General features: G+C 40.3%; 2 protein-coding genes across 5 annotated transcripts in view; both read right to left on the bottom strand.

Moving 5' to 3' along the window:
- The window catches only part of LOC125760992 (protein tincar), a 97,603-nt gene that overhangs the window by 45,586 nt on the left and 24,540 nt on the right, over positions 1–27,477 (bottom strand). For both annotated transcript variants that reach the window (XM_049421704.1, XM_049421705.1), the window contains exon 4: positions 17,660–17,711. The gene's annotated coding sequence lies outside the window, so the exon portion shown is untranslated. The remainder of the gene's footprint in view (positions 1–17,659; positions 17,712–27,477) is intronic.
- Positions 17,903–27,037, bottom strand: LOC125761007 (uncharacterized). 3 transcript variants are annotated; one of them, XM_049421730.1, is made up of 3 exons: positions 26,442–27,037; positions 25,169–25,398; positions 17,903–20,661 (listed from the first exon to the last, which is right to left on the bottom strand). In XM_049421730.1, the coding sequence occupies exon 3, from the start codon at positions 20,588–20,590 to the stop codon at positions 19,220–19,222; it is 1,371 nt and encodes a 456-aa protein (XP_049277687.1). In that variant the 5' UTR covers positions 20,591–20,661; positions 25,169–25,398; positions 26,442–27,037; the 3' UTR covers positions 17,903–19,219. The 3 variants fall into 3 exon arrangements, with proteins under 3 accessions (XP_049277687.1, XP_049277688.1, XP_049277689.1); XM_049421731.1 differs by having other exon boundaries at positions 26,456–27,037; XM_049421732.1 differs by having other exon boundaries at positions 26,923–27,032.

Here is a 27,477-nt window from a genome sequence, read left to right as displayed (position 1 = left end):
GACCCGATGCATTCCAGTCACTTTGCAATCTAAAATTCGTCGCCTAGCACTTTCCTATCTCATTCTTTTTTCCTTCCTTTTAAAGGCCCTTCCCTTTTTTTAAATCGAGAAAAGTATCGTGCAGCAACTATGTTCGGTAACAGTAATTCAACGTGATCGTGGTACCGGTGTCTTCCAAAGGAAAGAAGCTTAAATTCCGACCGTTACACGTGGACGTGACATGAGAAGCATGCTCATGGGGAGAAACACCAGGCGGCTCCATCGATGTTGCACGTTGCATATTGGACGAGATGCAACGAATGTGTCGTTTGAATGTGAACGTGGAAACGATCAGCGGGTATTGCTTCGTTCCTATTCGTTTCGTACCTTTTTCTTCGTTCAGGCTATGAAAATATTGAATTTAATTCCACTTACATAGAACATTCCGTGGGAACCCCCTAGTCGGCAACTGGAGTAAACCTTTCATTGAAAGCAATTAATTTTAATGAATACCTTCATGGAGAGTTTTTTCCCTTACCGCTTCTTTTAGTTAACGTACAAACGCGCGAGTGATAATAAAAACATACACACAAACTGACCATTGGAAATGAATGGAAAGTGCAAGTTGAAAGCCTGCAAAAAGCGAAGCACAATGCACAAATGCCGACTCTTTTGGACTGTACCGGTTCAATTAAAAATTTGTGCACGTGCAGAAGACCACGAAAAAGAAGGACCGACCACGCACCGGAGTCCGGGGTCTTGCAGTGGCATTTCATCGGGAAACTCAATTAAGCTTGTACCTGTGTGTTTTTCCTGTGTGGTCACGAGCTTGGTACAGGGGTTTTTTTTTGCCGCAACTACTGCAATTGAATGCGGCACAGCAACTGCATTCCAAGTGCATTCCTGTACAGATGATTTGATTTCTTGCTCACGATGCCATGATCCAGCCCTGCCGGTGAAAGGTGTGAAAGCGGAACAAGTTCAATTTGCGTAGAGTGGCCTGTTTTTCATGTCGCTTTCAGCATTGGAAACCACGGAAAAGTGCTTAAAGTGAGCAAATGTCAACGGCATTTCATCAATCAACGCGAGCGTTGGAAAACTACAAAACCCAGGGAAAGCTTTCCCACACTGATGACGTTATCCAGGCTGAACCGTACGGATGATGATGTTTCACATTGATTCTGATCGCTAGCCATAGTGCGTCACATTCATGTTGCTAGTTTATCCAGCAAACAGGACCATTTTTTTGTTACCCATCCCAACCACAACAGCATTGCAAAACGTTACCAATCGGTTGGGTCATTGCAGAACAGTCAGCTGCAAAACCGTCATTTCCCGAATGTAGAACCTAACCTCAAAAATAAATGCAAAAAAAACTCACACATCCACCGTCTGGGTTGGATCGGTAGCGGTTTTGTCCACTTTGTTGTCACGTTATTTTAGAGCAAAGGTGGGTTTTTTTACTTTACCACAAATTCGAAATTTCGTTATAAAATAGTTACACTCGTTTGGAAGTTTTGTTTTTTTTCTATTATCGAGAATGGGAAAACCGGACCACGAAACCACCGAGCACAGGGAAAATATATGTTCATATAGTTGCTTACAGATGCAATAGAATTGAAACGTTGTTTTGAGGTTAGGTTTTTTGCATTTGTGTGGGCGTTCATTAACCTTTCTCCTGACCATTTTGTATGGAACAATTTGTGTGAATTTTTTTTTTGAATTCATTGATTAATAGTTGTAAGATTAATATATTTAAGAAATAAATACGCCTACAAGTATGCTATGTTTGTACAGATAATACTTGATAATAATAATCCATTTTTTTCGCTGCTTTAAAAAGTGCGATTTTCAACTAATAACAACAGTTTCAGTTAAATGCTTTAATCACTCTCAATATCCGACGATTGAGCATCGGAACGAGATGAGGTGTATTTTCAATTTACGATTTGCACTAGAAGCGGTATGTATAAAACATTAATCCAATTTCTAACCGACTTTCAACCCACTCCCGATCAGGAAAGAAGAACCAATCAAACCAGTCGTATCACTGCCCAAATCCATTGCAAAACGGATAGATAGAACCGATGCGCAAAAGGAGGAGAAAAACGTTCCTACAGTGCAAGGATAGAATGGGAAAAGCAAAACGGAATTACTACGCCGGGCTAGCATGATCACCCACCTCGTGCAAACGTGACAAACGGCACTGGTAAAGGATAAATTTCATTTGTTCCAAACCAACAGGCCACACACCGACCGTTCCGACCGTCCAGTAGTGGGAAGCAGCGCAATGTCGTTTGAATCGTAATTTAGGATGCTGCATTCGTCGTCGAGAAAACATCGTTCCCCGTAGGACTTCGATTTGAGATTGAGGGTGGCTGTGTGTTTGTGTAGGTATGGCAGTGTTTCCCAACCGGTCACCTGTACCAATGCTTGCAGTGAACGAAAGATCTGGATTGTCTCTGAATGGTCATCGAGAGTCGCTGGGTAATTGATAAATCCTGTGTGCGAAAAGCAACGTTCCAACGAAGGAATGTTTGAAAGGGTTTTGGGGAAGGTAATGTTGATCATTCAAATGACGCTTTCCAGGGATTTGTAACAGCACCATTTACCACGGACGGACGTGATTTTATTGCGCGTAATATTGGTGCGAAATTTGTACTTTTGAAATTATATGATAAGGAGCTTCTCGATGGGTAATAAAAGTTTTTATGTTGGATTTAGTAAATATTTTGTGAATATGAACCTAACTTATGAACCTAAATATGAAGCTAAATTGGAATTTGAACCATTCCACCATGCTGCATTTGTTGCTCATTATGCACCCTTAATTAACTCTCAAATTGGCCTGTGCTCCTACCGTAGCCATACTACTGGCTATATTTAATTTCTTATGAATAAACATATTCGTGGTTTGTTTATTTTGTCTGAAATTGAAATTTACAAAAGCTTCTCCATTTACATGCCGTTCCCGAGGAGACAGGAGGATGGTTTTCCATCGCTGATACTGACAGTCGTCCGTCGGCACAGAATGACGGTTTTCTATCGGCGTTACCCACCATTGTAAATTAGCAAACGCCGAGTGTGCGTGTATGGTGGCATGAACGGTGTTTCATTAGTGCCTTCGAAATAAGCTAAACAATTAGGATGATTTAATGAAACAACCAACCCTTGTAGCTTCCGATAGTGCCAGCGAATTTATGCGTTGTTTCGTTTCACTGATCTGGCGTACGGTACGAAGCACTTTCACCGGGCGAAACCAAAGCAATGCAATTAGCGGCGTGGTTACGAGTTTCGAGCTGCTGGAAAACTCCGCTTGTACATCCATCCAGGTTTTGAGCTTGGTAGTTGGATGAAGGAAGTAAGGACTACCACAATTGGTTGTGCCGTAATGAACATAAACAACAACATTGCCGACCGAGTCGATGACGGTTGCAAAAACGGGGCATTTAAGGTGACATCGGTATTGTGAGGAGCACGCTAAAGGATTCCTTGCGGGGGAAAAAATGAAGCACGGAACATTGTAACGCTTGTTGGAGTATTTGCGTTAGAGCAGCTGTTGATAGACGGCAAGCTTCATGTTTCCGTATTCCCATTATGTGACTTTGATGAACATTGCCTTTCGTACGTTTCAGGAATCAAACATTGTTGAATGCATTGTACAGATACGTGTGTAAGTAGTTGAACTTACAGACATTAGCCCCCAAAACGCTTGGCGTCATATTTCGTCTGGCAATGCAGGAAACCAGGAAACATTCTACTTGCAATTGAAATAGTCCTTCACAGCATCGAATGCATTTTTGTTTGGGATGTCACATGGAAGGAAAAACGGTGGAGGAGGATTTCCAACGGATATCACATGGCAAACGGCACTATCATTGACATTGCACAGATGTCCAGACACCACCCAACATTCGCCGAGTTATCTCTTTTTCGTCGAAACGATACGAATAGTCGCATCTCATCGTTATAGCGCCAGGCTATGTAATGCCTTTCGGTACTTCTTGAAGCTGTAACACGGCACTTGTTCCACCCAAGTAACACAATGAAGATGCACTAGGCTAGACGCGAGGGTCACTTGAAGTTTAATTCAATTACTGTACGGTGAATGACTTCCAACCGTACCAAACGTACGGTGGTCAATCGGTGAATCGGTCGTACGCAGAAGCACATTCCTGTGGGCTGTGGGTTGATTCTTTGGCATTGGTTTTAAGGGTTGAGCTTTAAATACCCTTTTTGGCGGATGGAGTTAGGCATCCTGCGGACCTAGCCGTTTCTGGACGGTTAGAATGAGATATACGTCCCCGGAGGAGTGGGGAAAATAAGAAAAGCAACTACACACTGAAAGGATCAACGAGGTTTTTGGGACAAAAAGGCCATAGTGTCTGGCTAGACTTCATGGGCTTACGGTACACGTTAGCATTCGCTGAGCTGCGTTAAGAGACGGTACGATGTGTTAGATCGAGTGTTTTGGCGAATCGATCGTCTGATAGTGTTCAATCTGTGGCACGTTGTACCATCATAGGCCGGCAGACAGCTTTTTGGTGGACATTTCACTAGCTTTACTTGTCCCTTTGTGTATGCGGCTGTTGTTTGAAGCTGTCCTTATCTTCTTTTAAGGGCTGTGACTCGATTAATCTTTAATTTAATGCGATTTTACGGATGTTTGGCGGAGCGTTCTGAGCGCTTGTGTTTGTGTATGGAACAGAACGAACGATCAAAACACAGTGCTGATTTATTATTAATTTAGTATGTTGAAACTTGGAAACTGCAGAAATTTCTAAATAAATATTAAAATTTAAAAAACTTGAAGGAAAAAATAAAATCAGGTAGTTAGGAACATTATCTATTAAGTTTGACAACTTTTAGATACAATTGTTTAGGGTAAAATCTGAAGCAAGTATGTAAGAGGAATAAACGTAAACTTTCATCGGTGGGTTGAATTGATTTTACTTTATCCCCTTTGCGGTGTTACTTGGACACTAAGCGATGGTAGGGCATGAAACTTTCAAAGCGCAATGCGGAAATGTACCACAAAACTTTTTCTGGAAGCAACCAAAATCCATCGTTGGTCATAAACAAGTCAGTGTGGGGTCAGTCTCGTGGATGCTACACGGGAAGGAGAAAATGTTTTCAGAACTTCACATTCGGACAAAACGAATGATATGTTGGAACGTTGGATGGTAGATGGAAGTATGCGAACTCTTGCGAAACGACGAAAGTGGTTTTCTCCCGTCACCGACAAGGTCATTTATTTGGGATTAGTGTTGCAGCATAATTATAATCTACGGCAAAGTATTAGACGTTATGACGGGTGAGCTGCGCCGTAAGTTATGCAATTAGTTCACTTTTGCAACCAAAGCAGAGGAGGATTTATTTCTTTAATGAGCACAAATGATGACGGGTGGAAAATTTTGATCCAACATTATTGCGTTTTGTAAGGATTAGGGGAGGGGGGGTTACTATCCTGTATGTGTGACTGTTTTTTACGTTGTTATTACGGTAAGGAAGGATTTATGTTTTATTAAAAATGGTTAAACTGTCAAATGAAATGACAGTCCGATTTAATTGTATTCTGAGTTGCAGAGATATTAATTTTCGTATCTCCTTCTTGCTTTTTTAAGCTTTAATATTGATGCTTTGTTGTTAAATATGTGGCTATCTGTTTTTGAGCAGAGAATATTTTTTCCTTGAATTACCTAAAATTCTCTGACAAACACTGTCTAAAGAAAGATGCCATTCTTCTAGGAGAGGAGAAATCTCCAGACGTCTAGGAATGTTATTGATCGTGCTCATCAGAAATAGCCGTCGGATACCGAACAATAGGCGACTATTTTTCTGCTTGTATCTGTATTTCTGTCTAAAGCTGCCTGCCAGAAAATGAGATTTGTATTCTTTTATTGACAATATCTGTAGTGTCTTTTCTTAGAACCTTTAAAGGTGATTTTAATTATTATTATTATTAATATTATTATTTTAATTTTAAAGAAACTGAATTTTCTGCCTGATTTTTTAATACTACAGAGCAATTATAATAAAATTATTTTTTTCTGATTTGAGAGTATCACATTATAAATTAAAAACTGCACTTCTTTTTTGCAGAAAACAAAAATCCTACTCAACAGGGTGTTAAAGAACTTTACTGTTAAACGGCAGAACGAAAAGACGACAAAAAATCCGTCGCCACAAAACCCACTTTTGCTCAAGAGCTGAGAATAATTATGTTCATTGCTTCCTGTGGCGTTCCTTTTGTTTGGGCGTGTATTTATACTTCGTTCATGCTTTTACTTTTACGGCAAAGAGCATTTAATTTCACAATTTAGAAGTACCTACCAAAAAAAACCAGCATACTGAGCCATGGTAGAATGAATGATTTGAAAATAGCTATTTTTCCTGACACCAGCACAATAGACTCGAACCCCAAAGGTTGCCAACCGTCTTATGGGGGAAGGAGATGAAATGTAGACGAGAAATGTTCTTCCTTATTTGCTGTTTTTTGTTTTGTTCCTAGAAAATGAGCAAAAAATTGTCGTGCCCCCCGTGTGGGAGGATTGCAAAGCCGAGCGCACAGTGGGAAATTTCGTGGAACCATTGAGTCGAAACTTCGAGGAAAAAACCGCTAACCAGCATCTCAACTTGATGGACAGAGTAATCGAGTTTTTCGGGTGGAAACTAGCTGGCAGGTTACGAACACACGCTGGCACGAATGATTGAGACCGTTCGTAGCTGACCAATTTATGGTGAGAGATGAAAATGTAATGAATCACTTCGTTGGTCGTGTGGGCAAAGAGGGCAAATATTAGCGAGTGACGGTTGATGGAAATAAATCAACTGGCATCATGAAGGGATATTTGAACTTAGTAATTGCATTAGAGAATGATGGGAGAAATATTACTATTTTGTTCTTTTAACTAATCAAGCTCAATAATAAACTAAACGCCTAAATGTATGCAATAACAACACACGATTGTATTTATTATTCATCATTAGACACAAAAAAATTGAGTAGATGATTATTTTGTTGACATCAGCATAAATGCTAGCAAACCGTAGTCTAGTCAATGCAATCTTTATCGATGGAAAGTCCCGATGTGAACATGCACCGTACCATATCGTCTGGAAAATTGCGTCGAAACGGCCACCCTTTGTAACGAAACGTGAACGACCGACAGATACATGATTGGTAGGGAAGAAAAAGCGAACGAATAGAAGGGCTTCAAGTTCTTGCTGATGTTGTGTAAGAGAAAGTGACACTGACAGTGACACTGACGTCGTTGTGCAAAATTGCAGTACTCCAGCAGCTTGAGCAGTTGAAGGGACAAGTTCTCATTTCTTCTTCGGCCCCAAAACAAAAGGGCGTATGAGTGCTGCCTTTTCTCTGGCTGAAACGTTCACTTTCATTGTAGCCCTTTTTCTGTGTGTGCCGTAGAATTTATGAATTGTAGTTGAGGGTTTTGGTGCAGTATGTTGTGCCGCACGGTACTAAGGGAATGATTTGTTTCTGTAGAACAATATTCGAGCATGGTTGTGCATGCTGTTGCATGTTTAGCGCGGTTACCGTGTGAAGACGTCGACTTGTGTAAAGCTAAAAAGTAAACGAAAACGAGGGCTGTTGAGTTGTTAATAGAGTAGCGTTTTACTACTGTACCGATTTGTACAGTTTATTCTTTAAACCCAAGCGCTTGGGACGTTGGAGAAATAATCGCACTGACACGCGGTTTCCATCTGCGTGTAGGATTATGCGTATGTTGTGTGGTACATCTCCCACCAGATTTCAACGCAAAACTCAAACCGAACAAGGGGATGGAGTCGCCTGGTGCTGACACATTTGCTACACACACTGAATGGAATTTCAAAATGGTATTGCGATGGTAGACACAACAGCAAGTGGTCTAGGGTTGGCACACTGAATGAGCATGACGGACCGACCGTGGAGAGCATAATTGTTCAGGCATTTATGGTATGGAGGTTTTCACCGCCCGAGTCTATCGTCCTGCCGCCTGTTCTTTCCCTTTATTCTTTTGTGATATTAGAACCAAGGGCTCTGTACCTTTCTCCCCCCTCCTCGGCGATCATTGCAACCCAAGCGTTTACCATGGATGTATGCGTCAAGTTGAGCGAATCCGTACCCAAAAACGGCTTGAGTTGGATCAGTCGGTATGGCTTTTTGGGGCGGCTAACCGACAAATAAATTTGTGGGCAAAGGAAAAGGGCTTGCTTACGGTGCTTTCAAGCCTGACAGAAACGTGGTCGCATCAAGCGTACGTCAAGTTGACACCTTGAGCTGTTATTGTATTTTTTTCTGTGTATATGCTTTGATTGAAGGTTATCACTTGAAGGTGCCTTGAAGTGGGTGTTGAGTGAAGGTCAGGTTGATGATGTATTAGCTTGATGGGTAGATAGGATATTAAAATTTCTTCTCATCTCAAAACATGGTGGCACATGTACAACATGCCAGCTAATATATTGAAACATATCTTCAAACTATTAATAATAAAATCAAATGTGCAAAAACTTGTGTATTTTTTTTATTTTAGAAAATATAGTGTTATTCTTGAACTTCGAAATAGGTAAGAAATAAGGCAAAAATTTTCTAACATAAATTATTTAGCAAAAACCCCAAAAAATGTGAAACGAAGCATGATATTCATGTTGTGGTTTGGGAAAAAATGAACGAAGAACACAAGACTATACTCTAACATAAGCTACCACCAAAAAGCAGAAAAGTTCGAGTTGCTGTACCAGAATAAATAATGTGCTTTTGGGCTTATTATGCTACGAACGCAAAAAGTACGTGGGAAAATTTACCATATGCCCAGCAGAGTATGAAAAAAAACAGATGTTCCTCAATGAAAAGTTGCAAAAAAAAAAAAACATTCAGTTTGAATTAATCATTCATTGAGTTTGCTTTAGTGTTTTGCGCAGACGCTGGTTTTAAGAATGTTTTATCTCGTACAAAAATGAAGAGATTCGATGTTTTATTTGGTTTCTAAATTTTGAAACAAATTTGTGACTAAAAGACGAAAGTTTTAACAAAGCACTTGTTGAATAAACTTACATGTTGCATTCCAAATCTGTTATCATAAGGGTGAGCTCTATTTTTTCATTTATTTTTTACATTGTTGATAATTCATGCTGCTGAAAGGAATGGAAATTTGCATCTTCGTGCAAAGCTTAAATAAGTAAAAAAAAAACCTCAACAGCCACGCATAGTCACTGCTAGCGGAACGGAAAATTTAAAGTCTCCCCAAAACGTCACCCATACGCTAAGAGAATCTAAATAACGATATTACCTTCTTGTTGCGTCGCGTATGTTGAACCCACACAGAGACTAAGAAAGTGGTTTGTAACGTTCGTGAACACTAACCGAAAAATTCAGAACGGAAGAATCCGTGCTATGTACGCACGCCATGGCAAAACTGAATCGCGACACAATGGATCGTTACCATCGCTCGCGATGACTATAAATGGTTGAATTAAAATCACGGCACGGAAGCAAAATAAATAATGCGTCCTACCGCGGGTGGGTGGATGGGTTGGACTTTTCCTGTCTATTTCCTTCCTTATCCCTTCGTATCTGGTGTTAGAGCCTAGTTGCCGATAAGTGACCGACAACTCGACGCTGGGCAAAACCCGTTTGCCTCGCAAAGGGGCGAAGGTTTTGATGTAGCAGCCGGAACAGGCATTTTAAAGCGATGGTTTCGTCTAGCTGGATGACTCCCAAGTGTGCTGAATGTTGAATCGGATGGAGATGAGTTTTTTTTGTTCCCCACTCCCCCCCATTTGTGGTTGCCATTTGCCGATGGAGTTTATGATGTTTGTGCGAGTTCTGCAAGGCATACTAGTGGTCCCCCGTGACTACGAGAAATAAACCAACAACCGGAAGCAACCATCTAAATGGCGGAAGAAAAAAAAATGCCAAAGGAAAGGAAAGTTCGTGCCTAGGAACGCGAAGATGCTTGGGAAGGTACACTTGGAAAGGATTAAAACTCCATTCCACATCGAGTGAATGCAATTGGATATGGTGGCTCTGGTGAAAAAGGCCATCGTCTTGGTTTGTTCCATTTTTTTTGCTGTCGTTGGTTGCTCGTTCCAGTGTCACAGAATCACGCCGGATCAATCTGCAGGAAGCTGTGATTATTTGTTTGAGTTGTGCCTTAGTTGTAGCTTAGCCGTGCCTGAAAAGCTGCACCAATGCACGGCCACATTGGCAACGTAGGACGATGTAATGATTTATGTCCACTTGTCTTTATCCTGCTTCTTCGTATGGTAGAAACTTGATTATTTTTATGCTTCTGTTTGCTTCCTTATTGTGCTGTTGCTTTCGTACCATTATTTGCGTCAACGATCGAAACGTAACGTGATTGCTAGTAACACGACACTGGTCTGGCACTCCGAGTATGCTCCCATTCTGTCAATCGGTCTGGTGATACTCATTCCATGAAAACTAACACTGCTGGTGACGTATTGCCCAGGGTAAAAGAGGGGAAGGCGAAGGTAAGGAAACATCGGATGTTGTACAGAAGTTTTCTGCAAAGTGCAATGCAAAACACTTTGAAACTACAATCATGGTACTTTGACGTTAGCAAGTGTCCCTTGTTTTTTCTGTCCCTTTCCGACAACGGACCGTTGTACAAACGCCCCGACTACATTCGCAAAGAGATTTCTTTTTTTTCTTGTCTGTTGGAAAGAACGTCCATAACAACTCCGATCGACAGCTGTTGTTTACTGCCTGGATGCTTTTCCTGCCAGCCTTGTCACCATGTTACCATCTTACCGTGCTTTATGATGTTCTGCTAGTTGTACCAGTTGTTCCTTGTTCGTTCCATCGATGTACGATTCCGGATTTGTCGTAAACCACCTACCGTTAGTAGGTGGAAAAGCTTGAAGCAAGACTTTTTCACACTCATGTACACTTCTTTTACTATTTGGCGGGGTTTTGAAAGATTTACATTCGTGTACCATCCATCGGAGCATTGTTTATTTGCTTCTGTTATTGGATTTAGGTCTTTCCTTTTACAACAGGGCAGATTGATTCGGAAATAGTGATATTTGTTTTGTTATTTATGTTTTTTCCCCTCTAATGGTGGTTTGTGTGCAGTTTTCTGCCTCGTTTTTCACAATCGGTAATGTTTTATCAATTGGAAACAAATAACACAAATGGTTTGTTTAGTTTTTGATTTTGGTAAAAAAAGCACATTCGTAGGGGCTGTTTGTTGTGTGAGAGCCTGAAGTTATGCAATATTTTGTTTAAAAGGCATCAACCGTTGAGCAAATAGCAAAAATAAATATAGAAAAAAAACACAATACTGCTACTCTTTGTTTAAGGTAAAAGTATTATTAAAAAATGTTTAAAAAAGTATTATAAAAGTCTTCCAGACTGAGATTGCATATTTTCAGGCGTTTAAAATTCAAACATTTTAATCAGTTAACTAGATATGGAATGTAAAAAAAACTAAAGATGGGATGTAAAATGTAATCGATTTTTATAACAACCTCGTTGTTTTGTTAGGACATACCAAAAGATAATAGGAAAATAAATAAATGATAAAATCACAGCATCAGTTCACCACAGCAATGTACAATAAATCAATAAAATTCATAACGAAACCATCACCATGCAAAAGCAACTCTACAGCATTGTGACAGATTACAAAACAACACAACGTAAAGCAGGATGGGTACGGTGGATCCCTTAGCTCATCAGTACCGAATCCTTCAAGTGTAATAAACGAATTTTCTTCCCCTCTTGCAGCACTTTTCCTCGCTTATGGTGAAAAGTAACGGACCTTGACAAAATACGTTGGCCACCTTATCCATGCTACAGGGGTGGCATTTGAATTTGTTTCATTTTATTTTATCCTTCTACTAAGAACTTCCCTTGTAATCGTACCCGGTGAGCGAACGGTTCGAATTCGTAATATTCGTACGCTTACCTTGTGTTGAGTAATGTAACATTTTCACTCAAAAAATAAAAAGACACAACGTGGTGTAGGCAATAAAAAATTACCACCTGTGCCATTCAGCGCATTCGGCTACATTCCTCACCCAACCTACGAAAGCGACGATTTCATAGGGAAATTCATCAAAAATATCCTTCTCATATCGTCCATACCGTGTTGGGGTGGATCGTTTGTTTGGAGCTCCATTGTGTGGTGGTTCAATTTCATCTCCTTTAGTCGATTCCACCTCTCGCACGCACACAGTTGTTGACTGCCAGATTAAACAAAAGGCTGACGCTTCTTTCTGACATTGGCTTTACCGGGACGTTATGGCATCATGCACGAACGGACACAAACGCAACCACACATCTATTTATTCCTTCTTTACGCATACGAAACCACAATATCTGCACCGGACAGGAATGTGACATCGAGACGGGGAAGAGGTGTTTATGCGTTATGTCGAGTTTTTGGATGTGTTTTGATGAGGCAGCTTGGTTCCGTAACAATTTCCATAAAATGAAACGGCTTCACCCCAACACGCCTCCGATCGCATTGATCGCACTAAGGGTGTAATGGTGGTAGAATTGGCCCGAGAAGACTATACACTGGCTTCGGATAAAAGAATAGACAGCACACTCAAACCCGGCCTCCCGGGGAGACTTTTGTTGAAAATTAGAAATATTCCTGTGTGCCGTTGCCAAAGTGACACCCGATGGAATCGATGGTCCCTACTATACTGTAGCGCCACCCACACCACTCCAACAAAGAACCAATACCGATGGGAGAAAGTTGGAATGACAATAAAAGGGATGCAAGAGTTTTCCGTGTGGAGTGTGGCTTTTCCATTGCTTCCATCGGTTGCTTATGGCGAGAGGCGCACAAGCGTTTAAACATTAAACGAAAAATTTAACCAATAACCATCGTGCCGAACGTCCGTTTTGAGCCAAAGGTTTTAATGGTTGGCTTGTATGTGTGTATGTGGCTATGTTCTAGCTTATCGTTTATTCTCTTCCTTTTACTTTGAATATTTCTGCAGACATTGGCTTTCCTGCGCAACGTTCACAATCCATAGAATTTCCATTTAGTTATAGGAGTTGCGTCTATCTACTGCGTAGAAAGAAATTGGCTTTTGTGAAGGGAAAAAAGGGGACAAAATTTCGAAGTTCTTTTACATCAATCCTTTAGTTACTCAGTGACGTGCGACCCACCGAGTGAAAAAAGCACGGAATTTTCTTCAATTTCATGCCACAGTCATACGAACGGATGGATTTAAATCCGATTTGAGTGATGGAATTTGATGCTCATTTTTTTTACGTTACTCATTCTTTGTATGGAAAAAGCGGAAAAGCAAGTACGTGTGTGCACAACGTAGGTGTGCTTTTTCGTGACACATCAGAAAGAGGGCTTTTTGGGTAGTACAGGACACTTTAAAAGAGGATTTTTCAAAATTACTTTGTGCAATAAAATATAAAAGATTTAATCAAACATTATTGGCACAATATAGTAAAAAAAGAAAAACATATTCTGGTGAACATAAATTCTTCATGAACACTATTTCCTTCGAATAATTATAGATGCAAAAGTAGAAAATAAAACCTCAATAACTGATGAAGCTATGAATCTCAATTCAACCAATCATGGAATGGAATTTCGATGACGATTTTAATGACATTTTACTGTCTCACGTTTTGCTGTGGTTGAAAATAACCTTTCACTTCCTCCTGGTTCTCCTTTTTGTGATGCTTCACGTGAAGCATGAAATGATAAATGAAGGCCCTTGATGTTTTCTCCTGTATCTTGAATTCTTTTAGCCTGCAAGGCAAGGATACATTTTCCAGGCAGCTGTCTGATCGAATTTAGTTTTTTTTGTTGTTGTTCCTCCCCAAAAACCGCAGCAGGATGGTATCGAAACGTGCCCCAAGTGAAGCGTTTCGATGTTCGTGCCGCTTTTGTTGGAAAGCATTTCAAGTTCTAGCATTTCTTTGAGGAACCATTTTAAGTATTTTCGTTTATGTTACACTGAATGATGATTTCAACCTGAACGATAGTGTCTATAGTAATGAAAGCAAGGGTTGTAACATGATGTGGAAGACAAATTGTAATAACACAAGTAGGGAAGGGATAGGGTGGACAGCAAGTTTAATCTAGATGATTCTGGTCCATTTTTTGCAAGATTAAAGGTATATGAATAGGAAATAATAAAATAAATCAGAAACCTTCCACCTCATGAAGCTTCACTGGTGCATTTGGCTATCCATCCTAACGCCACACTACACCACGTACAAGGGTGAGTTATAACCTGCAAATGGATGTCAGTGCTTTGAACAAATGCATTCTGTGTGGGAGAGCAAACACGCGTTTCCGTTGCACGTGCGATGAGTTATGAGCGGAATTTTTCCTCATCATGTCTATGCTCTGCTTTTCCAACAACGATTTGAAGCATCTACAACGAATTATGGATCGTAAGCGGGGAAAAAGGAAGAAAAAAAACCCGTTACTACTATGTTTGACTTCGCAATGACATCCTTCTTTTCCTGCCTTTTACCATCCATTCCCTTGGTGGTAGTGGTGCACCGTACTGCAGTGATAATGGAGCTTCCATGAGCAAACCGGACCAACGACGATGGTACACACATTCAGTCTGATGGATGACCAGTCATGTTACTGGCAAACAGTGGACAGGTTAATTCCGATGTGAACGTACGGTGATCCATGGGAATCCCTACCGCTAAAGCCATTTGCCAGCAAATATGACGGTAAGGACTTAGCAGAGACGGTAAGGACTTTCACCCTTCATTCGGACCGCACTGGGGTTGGTTAATTTGTGGGACAAATTTTCGCCGAAAGAGTAACAAACTACGGGCGATTAAAATTTCATGAGCCGGAGAATTCAACACACCAAGCGCGAAGTTAGCGCACATGGAAAAACTTTTCCTTATCATGCAATTATCCTTCGCACCACTGGCAGGCGGAAGGGATGAACCCGGGATGGGGTTTCAACCTCCCTCCTTTCGTACTAATCGTTCTCGGAATAGTGATGGGAAAGATCCAATTTTATAAGGAGTCGGAGTATTCCAATTCCAGTACATTCGGCAGTCGACTCCGGATCAATTCCGAAATTTGGAGGATATCAACAAGATGAAACAGAACAACGGAACTTACTAATTTGCGGACAAACCAATGATTGACTCGCAAAAATGTGAGAAAACCTCTTTGAAATCTGTTTAAATAAAGTACTCGACGACAATGGAGCATTTAAAACTATTGATGTTCAATAGCAATACCGATTGAAATCTGTGAAAAATACCAATGAAAAATCGAAACAATAAAAAAACTGTGGCAAATTCCAATTCTAATAATCCCCAATAATTCGGAGTTGACTCAAGAGTTGAATCCGGATTCTGTTGGAGTCGAATCCGGTTTTGCAACTCCAGAATCGGAGTGGGTTCATGATTCCGCTCCGGAGTTCCCATCACTACCTCCGCTACACCGCTTGCGGCTGGAACTTTGCCCATCTTTAACGAATGTTGGGCACTCGCAAATTAATTCATTTTCACCGCCATATTCCAGTGACAAAACTAAACCCCGTCCCGGCCACCATGTTGATAGTGACTTCCTCGTTCCAGACTGTTCCTTTCGCTCACGCACGAAAGAACACAATGTGTTATTAGCTGTGAGACCAAGCTAGGGTATGTCATTGGGATGGAAATTAAATTCCAAAAACCCTTTCTACTTCCTTCCCTCACTCAAACTCTGTTCCGTTTCCATGTACACTATGGAGTAGTGCCATTTTTGGAGGGTAGTTTTCCTCTCTGCTGTCGGAAGAAAACAACCTTAGAAAAAGGGAAAACGACTGATAACAGTGTACCGCAATTCATCGTTGTAGGCTTTCGAAAATGGTTCCTGCTGAAAACCACGTATCCAAGCCCTTGGAGTGGTTTCTTTTAGCCCCTATTCATGTGTATATACGTTCGAGAACGAATGGCTTTTTCTAGTGTATTTGTTGTTTGCTTTCCTCCCGGTGTACACGGATTTCTCGAAGGGACACAACGTACGAGCTTTCGCCGGTTACGTTGTGTACATTTGGCGCGTTATTCCGTCAATAACCATTAATTTGATTATTCTCGACATGGAGCAGATAGCCAAAGGGTGACAGAATGGGGGCAGCGGGTTGGAGCTGGAGGTTTGTTTGTTTGTGGGTGGGCAAATGAGTGTGTGAATGAAAGCGAAGGACATGAATGAGCGAAAAAGGTACCATTAATAGAACAACGACCCGGTTTGGCTTATCCTTCTGACCTGGAGTATGATGCTATTTTTCTTATTTCGAGGTGAAAATAGTCATGATTTTGTTGTTCGAGGTCATTAAGTAGAAAATTAAGTACAATAAATTTATATATATTTTTTTTAAATTTGTAGAGCAACATTTTGTAGAGAAAATCGCCCAAACTTGTGTTTGTGCCGTCAGATTTAACACTAGAACTACCAAGCGTTTTAAACGTTTTTCGTTCGTGGTTAATTTTTAAACAATTACGAGCATATTTTTTCGTTTATTGCAGATCTTACTATAGAAGATAGATGTAAAATTCGTAGTTCAATTACAATAGGATTGTTTAACCACAAAAAATAATGTGAGGAAAATGAAGCGTTCCAGTCAAAATGACTGGTCCGATAGTTCTATTGTTAATTTTATTTTCAATATAGCCAATAAAGGATGTTGTGCTACTTTTCATGCTTCATTTTGGAATTTCGCTGATATTAAATTTTTTAGACTTTTCCCAACTGCATACAGCAAGTGCTTAAACAGAGTATCATCAACCCACTTATACAATAATTCATACATTTCCATCCACGGAAGAGGCAACCTTATCAACACAGGATTCGTTTTTTCTCTTCTTTTGCCATTATTGCAATGTTTCCCACGTGAAGGAGTGTGGATGAAATTCGAAGAAATCAAGCGGTTAATATATTCACACTTCCCAAAACGAAATATCCTGCATTTGTTTGTACAGCACGGTATGTTTACGTGCGTTGCTTGTTTAACTTTCCGCGTACGTCATGGATCATCCTGAAGCAACACTTTCCAGGACAGGGAGAAGAAATGTTCTTGCGTTCGTGGTTGCGTGGGCTCGGCAAAGATGGTGTTAAAAATGGGCCGGAAAACATAGGCCGGCTGGGTGCTCGTGCTAAGTGGCAGAGGTGGTTGATACTGAAAAACAACTTTATAAGCTCGTGTGTCTTGCATACCGATGATTGACATTTTGAATACCATCACGTATCGTCATGATTCAGGATTGCTCTTGCAGGCTTTTCGAGTAAAAAAAAAAGAGGAAGAAAGTTCACACCTTTTATCGAACACCTTCCAGCAGTGATGATGAGCTTTTTCCTTACCGTTGTGTTGTGTAAGAGATGAATAATATTTTTTCCCCTTTTCTCTTTTTCAGTGTAAGGATATTTACGTAAGAAGGATGGGCAGAAGGAAAAATCAATCGACAAGAGAGTCATCGTTCTTCAAGCAAAAGGTAGGTGAATTGTAAATTTTTAAAATTCAACACACGAAAACGATTTCCGCCAATGGGGAAATCGGTTTGGGCATTTTGGGGGGAAAAAAGGGCCGAAGTTATTGTGCGTGTCTAATGAAACCTCTACAATGTGCATCTTTTGAAATGAGTTCTTCTGTAAAAAAAAAGGTTATGTACTTCTTTCGATCGATACCAATTGATGATTAAATTACCTACCTTTAAAGTATGACGTTACATTCAGCTGAAGTCAACACGGAAATACTATATCCTAAAGAAATAGAACGGAAATGTTTCTGTACTGTTTGGGTTTGGAATAAATAATATGATCACCCTTAAAAGCAGCTTAAATACAATTGAAAAAAAAACAAAGTCAAACAAATTACTTACCAAAAATATGAGACTTCAACCTCAATTTCTCAGTATAACAACAGCTTAATAAATTTCTTTCACCGATTCGTCTTCTTTCGTTAGTATGTGTTTGCCTTTTATTACAATCTTTTATCAAGTGTACATGCTTTTCTTATTTTTGTCAATTGTTTTTCTTTACTGTTTGTTTGCTTTTTATGTGTTCTTGTTCAGTTTCCGTTTTCTCTTGCTGGTTTATGTGAAGTTTTGTTTCCAGTTTCATACGAAGTATTACTTTGGCCCATTGCATCTTCTTCTGTCACAGTTGAAAGGCTGTTTGTGATTTTTCGGGTTTTTGTCTGTTTTTCCAAAGCATGTTTTATGGGCTGTTTTTTAATTTTTGTTCTTGTTCGTAATTTATCTTCAGTTGCTACATATTTATCAACTGTGTTTCCTTTCTCTAATCACTTACGCTAGTTTGATTTCTAGTTTCTAATGATTTTGTATATGCGTGTACTTGCGGCTGTGATGTCTACCATAATAATTGTATTTCAAATAATTGTTTTTTGTTTTTACTAGAATGGTATAGCTTTCAACTATTGTATCGCCAGTTTTTTTGCCTTTCCGGGCTCTGCTTGTGCAGCCTAAATTTGGTACATTAGAAGTTTTTTTTATAAACCTATGGGTGTTTTTTCCATGAAGTTGGCATCATTTTTAAAGGGATTATGTAATAAAAGTATTATACGCTTATACAATCCAAAGTTATAAAATAATGAATACGATATTTAATATTTCACAACATATTTAATAAATAAAACCATTTGTTTTTCGTAATAGGAAAATTAACTAAAAGTGAAAATACACAAAAATTAAATACAGAATTTCTTCGCGGGAACAGAAAATTGAAATAAAATTTCTTTCAAATCTATGTAGGATTAAATATACTTGAAGAGGTATGTCGACATTCATGTCCTCTTAAATATGTTTTACAATGGTTTGTTTATAGATAAAACTATTTTTTTTGCAAGATTTGACCGCCTATGGCTAATGTTCTTCAATGAAACAAAAGAGGGCTAATTGAAGAAATGAGGTATAATTTTTATCCTTCGCCTGGATCGACCAAAATAAAAGGTGGAATGTCTATGGCAGTAGAGTCCTACAAATTTGCTACATTTGCTTAATATTGGACCAAAAACTATAGTTCAAGTAAACAAAACTGTATTTCTATAGTAGTCGCTCCTTGCTCCATTCTGGCTTTTCTTAAGCTTTTCTTAAAGGGAATAAATTATTTAAAGACGGCAGATCATCTACCAAAGAGACGGTACACATCACCTTCACAAGCTGCAGGTATCTCGAGTGTATCGTTGCGAAAAGAAAAAAACGAGCATCGCTTACAGCAAACTGCCTTAGCACTACGGTTACAGTAGACTTTTAGTCAACCTTAGTCTTCTTGCTGGGAGGTGAAACTGCTTCGTCTTCGTCTTCATCCTCCTCACCGGAACTGTTTGGTTTTTCCTCGATCGTTGGTCTGGGACTACTGAGCGAATCATCACTGACTACCATTGCTGACATCGCAACAAGTTCACTGTTATGTGCAGTCTTCCTTCGCGTATTTCCTCCAAGGATTTTTTTGCCGGTGTTGGTTCCGGTAATATTGGCCCGCTCCATACTGTCCTCCGACTTCGTCAAATCATCCAAACTATCGAGGGCGAATTTGTGATCCTTGGACGATTCGTCGGACCCGAGTGCACTTTTCTCGTGCTCCGTGTCACAGTTACTATCGTCCGAAGGTTCTTCGCTTACGTGGTTATTTTGCGTGAGGACTACATTGGTGGAATTTCCGTTAGTTGTCATGGACTCTTCCGATTGGGGAGGTTTGGTGGGTGACGCGGGTTTGTTAAGATCTACCGCATTGGAGGACATTGCATCGGTGACAGATTTCCCATTTTCTGGTATGTGCTCCAGTATGTCCGGCTGTAACTCACTGGCAACATAATGTGTCCAGAGCGCAAGCTCTACCTTGTGTGGGGACCACTTTTTCTCATGAGGCTGCAGTTCCGGCTTTGATGTATCGGGCTTGTTCTTTTTTGCAGGCGCTGTACTTAATGAATCGTCATCGGAACAACTCGAACCGCTATCGTCCATGTTACCATCTTTAGTGACCGTTCCATTTCCCGTTCTTTTGTGGGGTGATGCTTTGTTACTACCGGTCGGTTGTACGGACAAGCTGTCAGCTGGATGACATTCGCGATTTAATCGATCTGTCGTAGTCTGGATGTGTTGCACAAAGTTCATGTACTCTCGCGTCGTATAGTCAATGCCTTCAATCTCCGGTATTGCCATCAGACACTCGTCCGCCATGAAAGGGGCCGTTTCTGGGGCGGCCGCAGCAAGCAAAGCAGACGCCATCGTAGTACCGACACCTTTCAGATTCGATAGCGCTGTAATGGCCTGTTCCAGGTTGGGCAGTTTGCGGAACGCTTTTTTCGTTTCCGCCTGCACCGCTCGCGGTGTGTTTACTTTGATCAGATAGGACAGCTGTGGGTAAAACTTGCCGCGAGTTTGTTTCCACTTCATGGTTTTTACCAGCTCCTCGTGCACAATGTACTGATCCTTGCCACGCTTCTTGATCAGCTGGGGCAGTTTGTTCTGGTACCAGTCGTCCAGCCGGATCAGTTCGTCCGGTTTTTTGCATTTGTTTTCTGCCTTTAACTTTAACACCTCCGGATATAGAGCCAGCACGTAGTCGAACTGTGCTGACGTGCCTTGCGAAAAGAACGTTGCCGTATCCTGTTTAGACATCTTTGTAGCGGTGCTTCTCTTACTGGTTGAATAGCTGGTTGAATTATGATGAAATCGTCCCTTGCTGATACCTTTAAACGGGGAAATAGTGAAACGATGTTGCGTGTTTAAAGTAACATAAGAAAATTATGTTTGCCAGACAGAATTGCAGTCGAATCGTCAGTCGTTCCATGGCGTACCAGAATGCAAATTAGTTCATACAATATTGCTCACTCGTTCGACCCTTTTCGTGAAACAAATGTTCTAGAAATCATACCCCCGGAGGGAATTTTTGGAAGATATAACAGGCAGACTCGATGGCATTTCATATGTTCCAGTAATTATTACACCGGTTATGGATCTGGTAGCAAAAGTTTCCCTCCATGAACGGGTAAAACGGCACAATTCCTACTCTTGCACGTCGGTAAATGAGTCCTTTATTGTTTACAACAAATCATTAATCACCCGTACGTTCCCGTTTGCAATCCTGCTAGACAAAAGTGCAGGCGTTGGAATATGCCTTCTCTCAGGGGGAAAAAAAGTAGAAATAAACTTACACCACCACAAAAACCGAGTAAAACCATTACAAAAACGAAAGAAAAAACTCAGACAAAAGCAATATAAAAGCAAAACTTTATCTACTAAGCTTATCTCTTTGGGTTATTGGAGTTACTGCTTCCCTACTGACTAAAGCGGCTAGATGACGCCGGTTCACGCAAAACGGAAGTGGCAAAAGGGAACGAATGAGAGAAGGAAGAAGAAAAAAACTCTTCTACTAATAATGTCGATGACTTTAGTCTACGTACGGTGGCAACTGAAGCATTATTGCACACGCGAAAACAATGGAAATGAGCTGGAAGGGAAATGCTGGTAAAAGGTGTTCCAGGGCGCCGGAGGAACGTTAGCACCATAGTAAAAACGGAGTGCTTGCTTTGGTTCATAAATATCCGATTCTTTTCCGGTTCATTTGAAGACGCTAGTTCCGGGCTGGTGCTTTCGGCCGACGGTTGCATTGACCGGGGCTTTATTCATTGGGGAGCCACCAGCTCGTAAAGGGAGCTGAAATTGGATGAGTGTAATTCTATAAATCTTTGCTCCCCCGAAAAGAACCCCTTAGCCTGCCTTGGTCGGCATAAAGTTTAACTGCTCGTATGCAGTGAAATGGAGGGGTGGCAAATGAAAATGTTGATAAAGTTGGTTGCTTTCTTTCTTTCTCTCTCTTTCTCTCTTTCTCTACGGAACGGAAAATCCTTCCATCCGTCAATCAGGTTGGGATTTCGTTGTTGTGGTTGAATCATTTTCCTTGCTATAATCCTAAAGTCATTGCTTTGCTGCTTAACAGTCGCAGAAAGTTAGACGAAAGTGCAATCAGCAATAGAAACATGAGGTTAATTATGGGAAATTTAATTAGTTTACGTTTCCAAGTGGGAAGAACACGGACAGCTACTAGGGGGAAAAAGGAATCTTTTTCTTTTCGGCACACCTTAGGAATAGGGTAACTAGAACGTCTTCGCCAGCAGCAAACTTCCCCCTTCACAGCAACATTAAACATTAAAGTTCACCAGGAAATCCCACGGAGTTCCTTCGGAATCGTTATGAACCCCATCTAAAAATCCAATCAATAACAAATAAAACCGTTCCCAATTTTCTTTTCTTCAATATCACCCTGCCTTCCGATAGCACGATAGTTAGTCCTCTAGCACATGGACAAAGTTAGATTACGTCCAAGTCCACCGAAGTTGAGGTTTTTTCTCCTTTAGTTCACAACCGTACTTCCGTCTTGATGTGCGGTGATAGCCAAGATCGATCGATTTGTAGTTCAATTATATTTTGTTTGTTCTGCTGCACACGTACCGAACGCAATGCACGCCCCACCGACTATGGTTGAAGCGCTTTTTGGGGTTTGGCTAAAGAAGTTCGGATTTCAATTTCCGCTTGCGGTTTGCGGTGTCTTTCACAAAACGTCTTCGAATTGGCGCGCTGTGTCAACTTCTATATCACATGCGCGCGGGCGCGTATCTCACGAACTAACTCAGAAACTTTAATTTAGGTGTCATTGGCACGCACCAATTGTCATTGGTAAGGAAAAATGTCCTAACCGCAGGATCGATTGACATTTTCGTCATGGCAGGTGAAAGTATTTGCGTTGCAAAACGGAAAAAAAGACACCAACAAAAAGAAAGACGTGAAGCATTTGAAAATGTATGCTAATAAATCAACCGAAGGAACGGATCGACAAAAGCTTTAATATTACTTATTTTAATAAAATAAAATAAATTTAATTTTACTTATTTTAATATAATAAATTATTTTAATTCGTAGAAGGAATTCTACGAATTTATACAAATACTTTTAAGACAAAATTGGTACACAATTTGTTAGGTTTTCATATTCCAAATATTTATTCAAAATATTTGTAGAAAATGAATCAATCAAAAGAGAATTTTTAATGCTAAATTGCATACTTTTAGGCGTTGTGAATATTGGTAAGACAATGGCAAATGACTTAATAAATTCTGGTCTATTTTCAAATGATTATTTAAAACTGTAGAGCTCGACAAGTTCTTATGCTGTAAGAAATTATTCAGAAACATATAACCTGATCCTGGTTTAAATCGATGGACCTAGGCTCTCATAATAAGATTTATTTCAATGCTTTTTCTTGAGTTTGGTGTAGCTAGTACTATTTCACAAAATTAAGTTAATACTTTATTCCTACATTCCATTGTAAATTGTGGCCGATCATCATCATCAACGCCGAACATCATTTACATGGAAATATTTGCATTTGATTGCAAAAGCTAAATTCCCAAACGCGAAACGCTTCTGAAAGCTTCTTTAACTGATGAATTTATGGCAACTGAAGTTCACCAAACCCATTCATGCAACATGATGGCTTTTGCTCAAGCGACGGGACTCTGTTCCGTTGTGATAAGTTAAAGAAACGTTTTCGGTTGTGATCCTTACGGTGAATTTCGGTGCTTCGCATGTCACATGGTTCTAGCGAGGCCATTAATTTCAACTGTCTGCCAAGTGTTGTTGGCGTTCGAGTGTCTCCAGTGCTGCACTTGGAGGGATGGCGGGGAAAAAGGATCTTAAAATAGTACTGAATGAAAAATGAAATTTCGCGCTCGTTCTCCTTGAGCGGTTGATGGTTCGAATAAGGGAGCTGTTCTATGAAGACGTTACTGCGATGTTATGGTTGTGCGCTTTGCAGTGCATCATCGACCAATTGCATGGTATACACTCTTTTAGCGCTTTGGCTTGTTTGTTTCAGGACGTAAAACGTGATAACTCATATTTAATGGTTAAGCCAACATGATACAGGGTTTTTCTATTCAGTTTAGACTAACAGCACACTTTTCCCTGCTCTGTGCAATTGATTTTTAGTAAGCAGCATGTTTTTCAGGATACCCGCGTCGGATTTTTAAGTATAAGCAATTGATTTCAACATGCCACTTTCTGGCAGCTTTTAGGACGCAAGTTTATTACTCCCACGTTGAGAGATTGAATTTTATAATGGAGTGCTGTTTACACGAGGAAATTAATAATCATCGATATTGTTGTTTGTAAAATATATTTCGTAAATTAAAATCAATCAACGTCTTACTTGGTTGGCGATTAGCATTATTCTTTGATTTCATTAAATCATTAAAATATATGTAACTCTTAACGTACAGCAAAGTCCTCACATTTTGTACGAACAACTATGTATCTGATTTTTCACAACACAGCATTTTTGTTACCAGCAAATGTTACATGCGAGGTTATGAATATTGCACTTCAAAGACAGCATCCAATCTTTGTTCAATTAAATTGTATTTAATTTATGAAATATATTTTACAAACAATATCGATAATTATTAAAAACAAACATTTTTTCGTGTAAACAGCACTAATAAAATTCAATCTTTCAACTTCGAGGTTATACACTGCGGCTTCAAAGCTGCCAGAAGCTGACATGTCGAAATCAATTGCTTGCACTTAAAAATCCGACGCGGGTATCCTAAAAAACATGCTGCTTACTAAAAAGCAATTGCACAGAGCAGGAAAAAGTGTGCGGCTAGCCTAAACTCAATAGAAAAACCCTGTAAATATGCATTAGACAGCAAGCAGCAGTAGCAGCAATGAACGCGTGTGGCGCTAAGAACAGGATGATAGGATTCTGTCTTATCACAGTACATCCGATACTAAATAAAAAATGCTTGCTAAACTTAAAGTGCCCTACAATGTATGCTATTTTTTTCGATATTAGTGAATATTGAAAAGCAGTTTTTGCATGGGGAAGGACTATGATGATGTATGGTTTATGTCATACCATGAGTAATGGCTTTATTGTGGGCGCTGAGAGTCTTCTTCTTCTCTTATGTGGGAAATAATTAAAATAAAGGATTTCTTTTTATGAAGTGCCACAATAATAGAAAATAAAAACAACATATTAGGAAGTATACCTCTTCACCACATCTTTCAGTAATGAACATAAAAAAGTAAGCAATGCATTTATTTTTTAAACATAATCTACATTCTGGTAATGCCAGTGGAGTTCTTTTATAACTATAATTTTAAATTTTTATTTATGTTTTACCCTCAAATTCTTACCGAATATTAAAGTTGGGCTTCAGATGATCGTTTTGCGCATGAAGATCTATATTTTCCCTTTGATTTTCACTGCATAATTTGAACATAAATGCACAATGTCCAACGTTAAAAATATGTTTTATTCACGCTGCATACAATGGTAACATGTTTTATGAGTTTGTTAAACACTTTTGTTTGTTTATAATTCTTTATATAACTCGTACTATTTGGTTTGTTGTTTCTAACGCACACTAAAAAGGATAAAAAAATATGTTTTTATATAAATTTTTCAAAAAAATTGCTCTAAAATATTTAACGTCGTGCTATATTATTCATCCACGAAGTATTGTAAAGTTATGCTCGGTTGTGACAAATAATCTATTTTTCTCACGCACCAAAAATTATCTTTCTCTACAACGCACACTCTCTCTCTCTCGCTCTCGATCACATCACGTCATAAGGGGGGGGGGGGGGCTAATATGGGGTGTGCGTCGATATTTTCGCACGTTTTACATACGGTACGGTTCGAGCGATCTCGCTTTGTAGATTTTCTTTAAATAGTATACTCAAGTAAATAAATAGAAGGCGCCGATGGTTGGATGGTACCGTCGTGATAGTATGCACGATAGCTGCACCCACAGGTGTGCGATATTGGAAACGATTTAAACCGCACCGAGTAGGACGCTAATCATCCTCTCCCTCGATTTGAAGGGTTCCTTTCCCCCATCGATGTTTGCATCGATGACAGGAAGAGAAGCCGGCATCGATGGGTGGGCGTACTGAAGGGTGGTGAAATTTATACGCGCGCACTTTTCGCAAGCCGGTAAACTGGAAATCGGCTAAGCGATAAGCGAAAATGGTTTTCAATCGCGATGCTCAATTATGTTGTACCATTTGGGTTTAAGGATTTTTTTTGGAATCGTTTTGGAAAAAAATCCAAATGATTTTTTTTCCTTTGTGCAAAAAAAAAAACACACACGAAATGTGAACGAAAAATCGCAAAAAAAAGAAACCCAATATATTCGCACGTAGCAGACGAAACCACACTAACACAACAACAGCGGAAATGCACCATAAAATAATTCAACATTAGCTTACGGGCTCCACCGTAAAAAAAGCAATTATCACTCTACAAAAATGTTGTTCACCAAAATCTCGTTTCCATATTGCACATTACAAACACCTGACCTGTTTGGATACAATAGAATGATATTTAACTATTCCTTTGTTGCCTACGACGAACATTCTCACACAAAGGAAAAGCGGAGAGTAATCGAAAGGCAAAAACACTCACATAAAATATATTACCACAAAACTCTTCACCCACAGTCACTTGCACAAAACTATACACAAAATTCGAATGGGCCTCAACGAGCCACAGTTCGCATTCGATGTCGCGTTTTCAGTGCAAAACGCAATCGACGGACCCAAAAACTCCGATCCCGGGAACACACGGGTGAGACACACTACGGGCACATCACAAGAAGCAACAACAACAGCAACAAAAATCGATGAGCGCAGCAACCCTGGCACACGCACACACACACAGCAGAATCGGTTCCGGCTGGCCAATCCGCCAGTGTGATGAGCGCACTCGGGGTGTATTGTATCGTGTACGGTGCGGCCACCCGCGTCCAACTCCACTGTTTCCGTTGCACTACGCACACACACACACGCCGGAACCGGAAGATGCAGCAGGATGGTTCGAAATTCACTACCGTTTGCACGAGTCACCCCAGCGTCTACGGCACACACATATTGCACAGAAAATTCACCCTTCGCGTTTTGCGGATTTCACTTAAACTTTCGCAGTGTAGGTAGAAGCACAATGCGTTGTGTGCGAAGACGTCAAAACTGTGCTACATACCGTGGCCATTCCCGCAGTGAGATTGTATGCTGTGGGGTTATGCTCACGTCTCTCTTTGCAGCTATAGGGCAGGTTCGCTCTCAACCGACCGCGTTTCTCGTTCTTTCGGTTCGTTACGGGTCGCTAGGGGTTTGTTTTTAGCCGAAGGGGGGGTTGGTTGGTTTGTGCCCCCAAAAAACGCTCGGTTGGAGACGGGCGAGACGGGAATGTTCTCTCTGCAATACTGGCTGTGTGCGCCTATCTCGCTCGCTAGCAGAATGTACGGTGAAATCATCGGGTTTTTTGGTCCCCGTCACAGAGCCGCATCGAAGTCAGCAACCGCTGTATGGTACGGGCGCGAGCAGTGCTACGTTCTCTTGGCAGCGACAATCATTTGCTCTTGCTGCCGTGTACCGATGCTCTCTGCAAGGCACTCGGAACACTTGCCTGCTGGCTTGGTTTTGATGGTGGCGCAAGATGGCGA

This window comes from Anopheles funestus, chromosome 2RL (assembly GCF_943734845.2).
Source record: "Anopheles funestus chromosome 2RL, idAnoFuneDA-416_04, whole genome shotgun sequence".
In the NCBI taxonomy this organism is placed as follows: Eukaryota; Metazoa; Arthropoda; class Insecta; order Diptera; family Culicidae; genus Anopheles; species Anopheles funestus.
This window is presented reverse-complemented; position numbering and strand designations above follow the sequence as displayed.